The following is a 13,545-nucleotide window of genomic DNA, read 5'->3' on the forward strand; positions in this document are numbered from 1 at the left end:
AGCAAACTCACCTTTATAACGACCATCAAAACCTTCATAATTACCATTTCCTAGAGAGAGGGAGAGAGTGTTTGTTGGAGAGAAAGAGTAATATATTAGTAATGCGTAAAAATTGTGAAAAACGTTTGTAATCATTATACAGTTAGCTACACTAAATACTTTTCTAAACTGCAGGTACAGTGTGTACAATAAGTCTACGCACAAACTAAGGCTACAATTTACTATTTTGGGAGAAAATCAAATCAAAATTAAATTTTGCAGGTTCATAACTACAGTTACTATGAAATACCTAAAACAACTACAATTACGGCATAATTAAAATGTACTCAATTATAATTTAATTTAATCATACTACTTACTTAGTGTTAACAACTACAAGCTGTAAGCGCCAGCTACCGGTAAAGCTCAAAAACATTCAGATACAATGTTACACATATATATGACATGTATGTATGTACTATATATATATTTATATATATACGGCGATTTTAGTCACAATGTATGTATGTATGTAGATAGGTATGAGAGGCAGTGTGGTTAGTGAACACAACAACTGTACGTGTACACAATAACGGTAAACTCGCAAAACACGTCAAGTCGAGCTTTTCGAACAAATAATAATAATAATAATACAACAAACATACACAATGCTACAGTAAGCCCGTACACCGTTACGACGCAGCAGCTAACAGCATTGCTAACGGGATATGTGATGGGATAATAATGATGAAAGTTTGTGGATTTATGGATCAGTTGGTGGGAATATGTGTGGGTGTGTGTGGTGTTTGAGGCTAAGTAGGATTAGGCAATAGGATTAAATTTCGTGGGCGCAAAGGTATGAAGGATGTGGACTGGCTGAGAGCAAGCAATTGTTGCAGGCGCTGGTAAGAGTTGTACGAGTGCAGGCGCGTATATGTGTGTGCATGTATGTATGAGCGATGACGCCGGATTGCATGCCTTTGTATGTGTATGTGTGTGTGGCTTGAACATGCTTTAAAACTATTTTTGAAATGTGTTTATGGTTTTTCAAAGGCATTTTTGGTGCTGTTTTGGTGCTGGAAATGTGCGAGTATGTATGGCAGATGTGTGGACCGAAATCAGTAAGTCATTTTAAAGTTTTGTTTTTATTTTTTTTGGTTTTTTTTTTTAATTTTCTTTTTTTTTTGATTTTTGATTGCAGCATGGCTTTGAGTGTGATAATTTGATATTCACTTTTCTGTTGCCGCACATCTTAGGTTTGCGCTCACCGCGCTCATTCACTTGTATGTGCATGATATTGTTGTTTTTGGTAATGTCGTTGTCGGTTTTCTTTGCAAAAAAACTTTCTTTCATGTGCGTTTCGTGCTCGTACTCGGGTGTACACATATAGTGTGGCCAAAAATTCACACCAGAAATTCTTTTTGAAAAAAATATATTTTTAAAATATTTTTTTTTTTATTTTTTAATAATTTTTTGTAATTATTTAAATATATATTTTTTTTAATTTGAATATTTTTTTTAAAACTCATTTAAAAATATATTGCAGTGACTCTTTCTTTAAAAATATCATATGAACTGTTTTTTATTGCGGTATAACGCGAGGTCAGTTGGACATTCTAAAAAGTCGAGTGCAAATAGCAATAGGTGCATAGGTATATGTGTATGTGTGTGTGTGTGCTAACAAGTGTGCATAGTACTTGTCTAGAAGACAAACAAGACAGACCTGCAGAGGCTACCAGTTTGTGATTCTCTTTAAGCATTCGTTAACAGTCGTGTGCGTCAAAACTGTCGCGAATTGTTTTTGTTTTTTTTTTTTTGAAGAATTTCTTGATTTTGCATATTTCACTTTCCATTTCTGTATATAAATGTCTTATAATACCCGTTATACGCTTGACTGTATTTTGAAGATTTCGCATTCATTTCTATTCGTTTTGTGTGTGTTTGTGCGCGCGCTTATATGTGTTTGTGTGTGTACTTGTACAGACATAATAGCTTAAGTGCATATAGATATGTAAATATAAATAATATAAATAATTACATATGTTGTAGTTTTTGTTTTTTTTTTTTTTATACATATGTATATACGAGTGTATATTGTGCTATGCATGTGTTGGTGTGTTGGTGCGTTTATGCAAAAATAGACTCGCATTAAATAAAATATCGCTGAAGAAAAAGTATGGTAATAGAAAAAAAATTTAACTCGAAAAATTATTATGATTTATAAAAGCTCTTAAAGCTAACCTAAACGCTTAATAAGCTTAGATTGAAATACAAGGAAGACCTAACGATGTAAGCAATAGGAAGTGAGCGGTAATACGTGAGCCGAATCGTGTGCAGCCGAAGTTTTTGTAGAAGTACATTGGTTAAAATTGTAGCTTTCATGTCACGGCGTAGAGCTTAGAATTTTATCAGAGCTTTCAACCAATAATTAAATTTCGAACAGCTTCCCAAATGTGTTTGCAATGAAATTATCGTTGAGGTTAAAAACGCTTAGCGCAAAGCTTAAATGAGCTTTCTATGACAAAAAAGCTTTGGAACCAAAAACATATTTTATGATCGGCTTCAGATCAAAAGTTTATATGCTATTAGAGCTTATCAAGACAACCGAAAAAGCTAAAAAGCTTTTCATGAAAGCTCTTCAAAACCTGTAAACTGTGCATTTCATGAAATTTTCAAAATCATAATCGAACAATTCTTATTCTGAAGAAATTGTGGAATTTCCGTGTGCCGAAAGCTCAAAAGCTCTTAGTTTGAAGATGGAACAAAAGAAGTACAACAATGATAATCATACAGCATGCTTCCGCGTACAGCTACTCACTTCATATCGCTTCGGACCTACGTTCTGCACTCAAAACTTTCAATATAACATAAGCCCTGAGTACATCTAAGCTCAAACTCTCTGTGCTGCGTAAAATTTCCTACTATTATGTTTTTATTTAAGCCAGCTAACCTGCTACATAGGGGCCCCCAGGAGAGCCGGAATCTACATATCCCAATGCACCCGGCCCCCCTGGGCCACCCGGACCTGCTCCACCGAGCGGTCCGGGCGAGTAAGCACCACCGCTACCGCTACCTCCGCTGCCACGACCGCCGCTGCCGCCATTGGTGCCGCTTCCTCTGCCGCCATCATTGTTGTAGCCGCCACTGCCGCTATTACCGCTTCCACCTGATGAACCGCCAGGATAATAGGCACCGCTGCCGCTGCCACCGCTTCCACTGCCGCCGCCGCCGCCGCCGCCGCCGCTGCTACCGCTATTGTATGGACCATTTCCACCACTGTATGGGCCATTTCCACCACTATGTGGGCCATTTCCACCACTGTATGGACCGTTGCCATTATTGTATTGACCGTTGCCGTTATTGTGTGGACCATTTGCACCACTGTATGGGCCGTTGCCGCCGGTATATTGGCCACCACCATTATCGCCTGGATATGGACCATTGTCGCCGGGTCGCACTGTGGCGACAACATGTGCCGAGGGAGCTGGTATACGCTCGCGATCGTGATCGGCATAACGTGAAGGGCTGAGAATGGCTGAACCGCTCTGCACACCCGGTGCGTGAGAAAGGGAGAAACCTGGCGTAAAACCGCTAGGCTTCTTCTGCAAAATTTTAGTTAGAGGTGGAGGAGAGAGGAGGATGTGATTTAGGTCACAAAATTTGCATATTTCTTTATTGATTATTCAACGTACATCACCCAAATTTAATACTGGAAATTCTGGCCGTGCGCCACCTTCGAACTTGCCACAGCCAATTGGGAAGTATAGCTCATCCCATTGCAAAATTACGCCATGGCCTTTTTCGCCATATACTGGATAGACCTCGACTGGTTTTTGTGGTTCAACGGTACGATAACCGTGTGTATCGGCAACATAATGTGTTGCACGTAACATATGGTAGGGATCGACGTAACCATAACAACCGTAGGTAACGCCATCAGGACCGCGGGTCTCATGATGGAAATTGCCCGTCTTACCGATATCATAGCCATAACGATAGGCATCTGAGGCGTGTCCATAAGCAAGCAAGTGTTTTGTTGTATTTTGCGGTAGTTGTTGTTATAGTTTTTGGTGTGCGGATGTTGATAACGGGTTGTGGTGGAATGGATATTATTTTTTGTTTATTAATTTTTATTTGGATATTAAAGGAATATTTAAATTAAAAAAAAAAATATACAATAATTGTTGGCTGCTTTCTTCTCTCATTTTATAGCGAAGAATTCGTTCAAAATACCATTAGAAAGAAAGCTAACAGTGTTGTTTGTTGCCTAGCATTTATACACGGTTGATACCTCGTAATATTTAATATACCTATAATGGCTGGTTTCCATTACATTATTTTTATGACAGATATACAATAAAAAATGGCTATAAAATTAATTGAAAAAATTAAAAAAAAGTAAAAAAAAAATATTTCCTTTCGTTTTGTCATAAAAATATGCATAGTGTAAACCCTGCCTTATATAACACATAGCTTAACACGCAGTATTTTTAAACTTCATACAACAATATATATAAAAAGTGTACTACCTTTTCGCTATTGCGCAGCTGTTTATGGAAAAAATAAGTATGTTTTACTCTAAAGTTCAAAGCCAGAGCTTTATTTCATTTCGGGGCCACACGAGTACGTCGAGTGAATGATGCGAGTGGGATGAAAGGTATGGATATGGATGCGGGATAAAGGATGATGGATGTAAAGGTATCGAGGACAGGTAGAAAAAGAAGTTAATGCACATTTTCAGGTGAAAAATGCATTAAGCTTTCTTTGAATAGTGAAAGCTTTTAAGAAGGCACAAATTTTAGAATATTTACATTTAACGTGCGCGAAGAGGATAGTTACGCACTTTAAGGCACATCATTTAGAATTTTTTTTACAACGCGTTCATATATATTTTACAACGCTTTTATCATATTTAGACAAGTAAACGCTTTAAATAAGTGAAAGCATCAGACAAGTGAAAGCTCATATGCGAAGTTACAGCAAGTTTTCGAGGTCTGCATTACTGTTTTAACTATTTTTTTTTTTAATTTTTAGTTTTAATTTATACAGAAATTTTAATTTTTTTAATTAAGTTTTTACAAAAATTTTATTTTTAAATATTTACAAAAATTATTATTTGTTAAAAATAATGAATGCGCACCTCTTGAAAATTCAAAATTATTACATTAAAATTGCTACAAGTTATAGTAGGAGAGTGGGGTGTTTTGGAGTGGAGTGGCGTGGCGTGGATTTGAGTTGAGTTTGAGTTGATTTGAGTCGAGTTGTGTGTGTCGGTACGAAAATATTTACAATTTGAGACGAGTTTGGTTGACGATATATAATTTTTGGTTGTTGTTGTTTATTTCGATATATTACTAAATAGATGTAGATATATATATTTGATAGATTTGTGTGCGTCTGCTTTGGTTTTAACTACGTTTACGCATACTATATGATTTTATTTGGTGTTTAGTACAAAGCTACAACAAAAGTAACAACGTAAATATATGATATAAGTATGTATGTTTATTTTTAACGTTTTCTAATATTGTTTATGTTGTTGTTTCTGGTTTTAACTACGATTTATAGCATAAAACATTTTTTTTTTTTATTTTTAGGATAAACTAGTTTTTTTTTGTTGTTGTTTAGTTGCTTTTGTGTTTGGTTTTTATTAAGGCTACAGCGCGCACTACTGTTAATTAATTAAAAAATTAATTGTTTTTCAAATAAATGTCAACAAAATGTCTACTAATTATTTAATAAAAGCTATGAATTTTGTTGTACAAAAAGAACGAAAGTGCTAATTTAAAATATTTCTATAAAAATATTTGATATATAAACTAGCTACAAGCTGCTACTTGTACAATTACAAAAAAAACAGTAATAACAACTAACTGCGCAGCTAAAAGCCGAAAGGACTCAGTACGTCGCAGGCGAACACGGCGTACGAGTCCTTGTCAAGAGCTCGTCATACGGCGCAAATTTCTAAATAATATTTTTTATATATATAAAATGTGTATATAGATAGCTATGTATGTATAAAATGCTACTAACAAAACAACTACTATGTATGATGTGGCAAAAACTAAAATGCATATGTGAGAGAAAGAGATAGCAAGAATGTAGTGAAAAAATAAGAGAGAGTGAAAGTGAAAGAATTGTGTAAAGTAGTGACTAACCAGCTGGTCAGTTGGTAAGAGAGAGATATATATAGGGAGATAGAAAGAAAAGGAGAGTAAGAATAAGAGGATCATTACAGGAGAGTACAGAGGATAGTTAGGAATACGCAAGGCGCGTGAAAAAGAAAGAAAATAAAATGAAAATATAAAAATTTTAGAAGTTATGTGAAATTACAGATTTTAATATAGTAGGCAGCGGAAATATAGAGCAAGGTAGTTATGGAAAATATGAAAATATTGCTAGGCTTTATAAATGAAATGAGAAATTTTGTATATTTTTTTATTTAATTTCTACATTTTTTGTTTTTCGTTGCTACGTGTGCAAATGTTTGTATGTTTTTTGTGCATTTGATGGTATTCAAAAGAGAACTTGAAACAAGCTGTACTTACTGGTATCGAAATTCGACGAATAGTATTGTTGATTGGTCGTTTTTTGGTCTTTAATTTGCAGAATGAGGCGACGATTTTCCTTATCGTAGTTTTGAGAGAGAGCGCATTGCACTAAAATGCAAGCGATGGCCTGTTGGGTGGGAGAAATGCAAAAATTAATGTAGTTAAAAAATGTTGTAAAAATATTTTTTTGGAGAAACGCCGTTTTGAAAACAAAATGCGCTGCAAAAAAATTTTAAGGTATCGAAATAATTAAATTAATTAATTGAATAATTAAAGTAATTAATTAAGTAATTATAGTAATTAATTAAATAATTAAGTATTCAATTAAATAATTTAAATAATTAATGTAATTAATTAAATAATTAGAGTAATCAAATAAAAAATTAAAGTAATTAATTAAATAATTTTTATTTATTTAATTTTTTTCTTTCGATGTCAAAGTCGGCTGTTTCAACTGGACTCTTTTCCAACTCTTGTTTGCAATATTTGTGGAAATATAATACATATATATTCCATATACCATATAAGTACCAATATTTTTGCCAGCTAACTTTATTACATAATATTTAATGCCATTATAGTCTTAATTTCTTTATGGATATACCTACACCCACAAATTCCCATATTTACTTTCTCATTACAACTCTTTTATGACCATAACCATAAGCCACATAAGTCATTTATCAAATATTTCCAAAAAATGTAATGCCTGGAACACACTTCACTTGTTCAACACTATTTTTCTCCACTATACATGGATATGCCTTCACACGCACACAAAATTTTGACAGCCGCAACAAAGCAGCGGCCTTATGAGTAATTACCCATATGTGGTGTTAAAATTATGCAATCAATATTGTGAACAAATCACTTGCATTGCAGTTTATAATAATAAAAAGTAATTTTTGCTATTTTTTAACGCTTTTTGGCGCTTTTCTCTCGCACATAATTACCAATTGTAGTGTCTGCTGCCAGCGTATCATTGCGTCGGCTCGCCGTTGCGTTGGCAAATGCCTAAATCGTGTTTGCTAAATTATGGGCGTTCGAATGAATTGTCACCGCTTTGTATATGTAGATCTTTCTATAGACGAATATCTTTTAGTACCAATTGCAGCCAAAAGCGTAGAAGACGCCCACACATGCGCTTTAGTAACGAATATGAGTAATACACATACACACACACTGATACAAAGCTAACGCCTAAATGGAGCACACTTAGGCGGATATAGTATTACATATGCAAATTGTATAGATAGATGTATGTGTGTTTATTGCATTGCTAAGTGGCTCACTACAAAGTTAGAGCTGACAACTTGTCACTTGAAACGCGCTTGACTGAACTGCGCGCGCCAACGGTAAATGTAGGTTTATTTATTTGAAATGAAGATTTGGTTGTGAAAAAATCGCTTGGCAGGTTAGCAGTTCTTTTTTTTCCAAAATAAATATGACGTCAAGCCGAGACTAAAAGTGAAGATGAGCGATTTAAGCTTTTGAGTCGGAGCGTTGGCATACATACATATGTATGTATATCAAAGGTGTGCGTGTGTATGTGTGCAGACGTTAAATGCAAATTTTATGAGCTGGTAAAATTTGGTAAAATGAGAACGTCCATATTTTAAGCACAGTTTATTGCAAATGAGACTAACTATAAAACTGGAAATGAAAAAATATTTCTGTTTTTTTTCGAATTTATTTATTTTTTATTCAAAGCTTTTTTTATTCAATTTTTTTCTGCATATTTCTTAATAGGCGTCATGTGAACCGAAAAAACTATTAATTTGGATTTTGCTATGACAATGAAAAGAGTTTTTAGCAACGCATAAATGCTTTGTTGTGATATTAACTAGTTACATACTAGTTACCAGTTCAAGGTTAACTGGACCAAACATTTTTGTGCAAGCAAGTAATATTTTAAATTGTGCAAAAGAAAAATATGAAATTAGTATACTCCTTTTCTTAGAATTTTAAACTCGAAGCTTTGAGCTTTTCGAGCTTTCTTGAAATATATAAGGCAATGTATACCGCCTTGAGAGAAATTAAACAAAGCTTCAAAATCTGTTTTTTATAAATTAAAAATCTCTTTTGAAAAGTGCTCATGTACCTGATAATCATTAATAAGCACTCCTGTATTATTAGTGTGGGGAGACGGGTTTAGAGCAATTTTGGAACCCGAAATCCAGTTTTGAAAGCTTTTGGAAATTTTTTGCATAAACAAAATTATTCTGCTAATTTTGTCAATATCAGATACTAAAGTAAATATATATGTATGCTAATTAAAGCTGTGAACAATTTTGAGTGTAATTGCCTTGTGACGTCAGAGTGTTAGTGCAATTAGAATGAAATGTCAGGGTAATAAAAAATGTAAATATTGATCAGCTGATTTCATTAGGCAGACAAAATGCAGTTTTTCCAAACTGTTTTAAGCATTATAAATAGTTATAGAGATTAGTTACTCTTTTTTATTTGTTGTAATGAAGAAAGTTTACTTGCATGTTTCAACTAAAAAAACAGGAAATATCAACTTTTGACATGAAAAGTAAGCCCTGAATATTTTATTTGAAACTGCTACTTCAATTTTTTTTAAACAATATATGTCCAGATTTACTTGGAGTGCCTCTTAGAGGTGGGCTTAGCATTCGGTTATTTGTTGGGGACTATCGAAGGACATATTTTCAACTTTCGATCTTAATTTAGCTAAGTTTCACACCAATGTATATCATATTTTAGCCGATTTTCAAACCATGAGACTTCTGAAAATCGCATTTCAGCCAGTACAGATCTTATTTGAGCCAAGTTTCAACTCATATGAAATCCCAAAATCTTACATTCAAACCAAAAGAGTTGACATGGTCAGGTATCAAATCTTCTTGGCTATAGAATTTTAAATTTTCCATGAGATTTTTATTTAGAATGTCACCGCTACTCAAATTGGCTACGCTTTTCGGCCAATTTAAAAGCATTTGTCAGCAATTTTCAAACATTTTTTTATAATTAAAAGTGCCCACCATTTACTTAAAGTTAACAAGCAAATTTGTTGTTGCTTTTCTGCTTCACACGCTATTGGCTTTGAAGCCAGCTTGACGAGGCGCATGTGCGTGCGCATCTATTTTACGGCAAACAGCTGTGACATACACATTTACAGCTATTTAAATGCATGTGCGTCATTATGTGTATGCCTGCACATGGCTTTCATAGTTTTGAATGACAGCAATTAAAATCGAGTTATTTCGTGTAGCGTTTATGCAAATTTACTAGATTGCAATGTTGAAAAATGTCATAAGATTTGTTGTTGTTTTTTTTTTTTCTTTTTTTAATGCGCGGTTTTTTCATTATCTGCGCATATTAAGTTTAAAAACTTTAGTTCTTTACTAGTTTGGCTTATTTTAGTTAGTGCGCATTGCATCAGCGTTCTAGCTGTTTGCATAATTGCGGCTTACTGTCTGGCAAATCTCCCAATTTGCGCAATAAATCAACTAACCTTTATTAATATTTCTAAATTTTTATTAAAAAAATATTGGTGAATAGCTCTTAAGCGTTTAATGGAGCTAACTGCATTTTTGTGAATTTTGTGCACCTCATAGTTGGTCAATGTTGAAGCAGAGTTTCTATGGAAAAAAATAAAAACTACGTTTTCGTGTTTAAGCGAAAGGCTTATTGCATTTATACATACACATACGAGTACATACATCTATATACATATGTATGATTTTATGTAAATCCGACATGCTCTAAGCTTTGGCTTTAAATATTGCATATTCATGCTCTTCTCCGAAAATGTCAAAATCATCAAATGGCATACGCATAAACATTCTAAATTGACCTGATTGGAAAAATTGATGAGCCATTGCACACAAGCTGGAGTACTTTAATGAAAATGTATGGGTATTTGTGCCCAATTTCGTTGGAAGTTGGCATTAAGTGAAGGCAAGGCAGCTTATGTCGTTATATGCATACGTTTTCATATTTTTATATACTATACATACCTGTATATGCATATATATATATATGTCAGTATATTTTTTTTAATCTTTAGCAGCACATATTTTCAAAAATTCTCCATCATTGAAGACCTAGCAACGCTAGCACAATGATAAAGCGGTATATATACACATGTTATATAATGATTTGCTATCAGCATGAGCTATATGAGCATTTCTATGCTAAGCTCGTTAAAAACACGTGTGCATAAATGATGAAGAAAAGACATAAGCAATGTACAATTTTCATTTAATTACAATTTAGCATTACAAAGAGCATATATTGCAGTTAACACACTGTCATTGCAGCTGAGTACGATTATGGTAAGCCACTTTCACAGGTCATTAAAAATATAAAATATATGTTTAACTTTTAAAACATTTTAAAAAAAATTCTCTCATGTCTTCATACACAAATTTTATGTACACAAGTGTGACCTTGTCCATAGATATATATTTATATGTTCCTCGCCACAAACGTATTCACCCTCATAAGAATTTAAGCATTAAAATTAAAACGCCTTATCATTATACTCAATTAATTTTAGTGTAGGCAAATATTTTTACTGCAACAGAAAAACATTTAAAGCAAACTTTTTAATTGAACGCTTTTCCTTCCATAAAACAAGCATGCTCTGACATTACGTATACGCCGTGTATGCCCTGAAGCACGCGTATTTATACATTTATGCAAGTTCACACATCAGTTTCGTTGTTCATTATGCGGCAGATTGCCAATTGTGAGACAATGAAAGTGAAATTACACTTCATTGTTGAAAATAAGACATTTTTGATGAAAATAAACGAGCGGTTGCCGATACACAATAACGCCATTTTAATGTATTTTATGCGTTAAAAACATGTTTTTATTTTTAGCAGCTGCCATTCGTGTGCATATTAAATCATAATAAATTAATTTCCATGAAGCAACAGTAAAAATATTATTTTTGCGTAATAATGTTTTAATATTTACCAATTAAGTACGCAGTAATATTTAAAGCTGTTTTATTATTACTTTAGTAAATTGAACACGGCTTGCTTTGTCGGGCTGTGGGTGTTATTTCTTTTAGTTCGAGTGAATAAATGTTTGTAAAAATATTTTTTTAATGATTTTGGTTTTGGTGTCCTTCTTTTATTTTGATGTGTGCTATTTTTTTTGTAGTATTTTTCTATTTTATAAAAAATTGTTTTTTATGTATTTATTACATTTTATTTAATGATTCTCCTTTTTTATTGTTGTGCATTTTAATTTCCTTCATTTTATTTTACTTTCTTTTATTTTATAGAAAATAAATTTGTACTTATTTAATTTTTTTTTATTTTATTAAAAGTAATAATTTCTTTCCTATTTTTTCTATATAATTTCATTTTTTTTAATTTTTTATTTTTATTTTGATTATTTTTTATTAAATTTTAATTTGTATTTATTACTATTTTATTTTAATATTTTGTTTCATACAAAAAATATTTTTTTACTACATTTTAATTTATGATTTTACATTATAAATATATAGTTTTTATTTTACAGTTGTGTATTTTGATTTAATTAAATATTTTATTTTATTTCATTTCGTTTTATTATATTTTATTTTATTTTATTTTATTTTATTTTATTTTATTTTATTTTATTTTATTTTATTTTATTTTATTTTGTTTTATTATATTTTATTTTATTTTATTTTATTTTATTTTATTTTATTTGGTTTTATTTTATTCTATTTTTTTATATAGTTTCGTTCTATTTTATTTTTTTATTTAATTTTTTAGTTATTGCATTTTATTAAATTAAATTAAATTTATTTTATTTTTTGTCTACTTTCCTCTGACTTTAATTTTCGAGTTGTTTTACTGAAAACTATTCTCCTTTAATGCCTTTTTCTCAGCTGCCTATGCATCTAACTATTTCTATAATAAATTTCTATCAAAAATAAATTTTTTTTTTTTTGGCTGAAATTTTTTCAAAAATATTCTAAATTTTTTCATATCAATAAAACGTGGCATGTTCATATCAATTACCGTTTTTCATGCATTCGTAATCAAATTAATTTAATTTTGTCAATAAATTCAAATTTTGGGCGGAAACGAATTGAAATTCGCACACATTCTAGCTGCACTAATCGAAAAAAGAAGAAGCACACGCATATCAAATAGCCACTAAATATCAATACTAGTTTCATACTTGTTTATCAGCAACGAATTGCGTTTGATTTGCGTCAGTGAATTAGTTGAAATGTCGATAGAGAGCATAATATCAATACTGGCTATTACATAAGCAAACTAATACAAACATATGTATATGCTGATACATAATAATATACATAAATGTATCATATACATATATATAACCTACCGCTTATATTTAAAGCAGCGAAATGTGTGAATTAAGCTTAATAAAATAATAGCACCGGTTCTAGAACAATAGCTGTCGTATAAACCTTCGCACATATTTATTGAACTATGAAGATGAGCATATACATATTTATAGTATTGTTAACAAGCCATAAATTTGCGCTGGAATCGAAAAAAAAAGTTTTATCAAGCTAAGTTTAGAAAACCATTTTTTTTTGTCATATTAAGAGGCTGCTCTTCAACGAGTATATGAAACTTGTATAAACAACACAAGCCACATATACGTATATGTACATAAATTGTATATATTATGCAATAAAATATATATCTGTACACATGTATAGCAATGGTGCGCAGGCCACATAGCTCATCCGTAATTTAAACTAACCCAAAGTTAGTTGTTTTCCAACCAGACCAGACCAAAGCAGACGCGCTACATAAAAAGCGAAAATTAGCAATACAATTCGTTAAAAATCGCACGCTTATAAAACAAAAGTACAAAAAAAATATGAAAAAATGAAATAAAATTTGAAAGCGAAACACTCGTTTTTCGTGTATTTCAAAAGCCAGACGCTCATCGAAGTGGCAGCTATGCCGCTGTGGTTGAGTTCTTGGTTTATGTATGCGCGTATGTATTTGAAATTATTCTTTGAGCCGCCAAGTTTGGTTGAAAAAATGAAGAATATCAA

General features: G+C 32.1%; 1 protein-coding gene across 3 annotated transcripts in view; it reads right to left on the reverse strand.

Moving 5' to 3' along the window:
- LOC105224455 (EMI domain-containing protein 1) overlaps positions 1-13,545 on the reverse strand; it is a 175,279-nt gene that overhangs the window by 3,131 nt on the left and 158,603 nt on the right. Inside the window, exons 1-3 of one of the 3 annotated variants that reach the window (XM_049458363.1) lie at positions 7,484-8,219; positions 6,528-6,657; positions 12-50 (exon numbers count right to left, since the gene is read on the reverse strand). In XM_049458363.1, the coding sequence (XP_049314320.1) occupies positions 12-50; positions 6,528-6,657; positions 7,484-7,513 (199 nt within the window). In that variant the 5' untranslated portion in view covers positions 7,514-8,219. Of the gene's footprint in view, positions 1-11; positions 51-6,527; positions 6,658-7,483; positions 8,220-13,545 lie in introns of those variants that run through there. The other 2 variants (XM_049458361.1, XM_049458362.1) reach the window with 2 other exon arrangements.

The sequence above is a fragment of the Bactrocera dorsalis genome, chromosome 5 (assembly GCF_023373825.1).
Source record: "Bactrocera dorsalis isolate Fly_Bdor chromosome 5, ASM2337382v1, whole genome shotgun sequence".
NCBI classification, from domain to species: domain Eukaryota; kingdom Metazoa; phylum Arthropoda; class Insecta; order Diptera; family Tephritidae; genus Bactrocera; species Bactrocera dorsalis.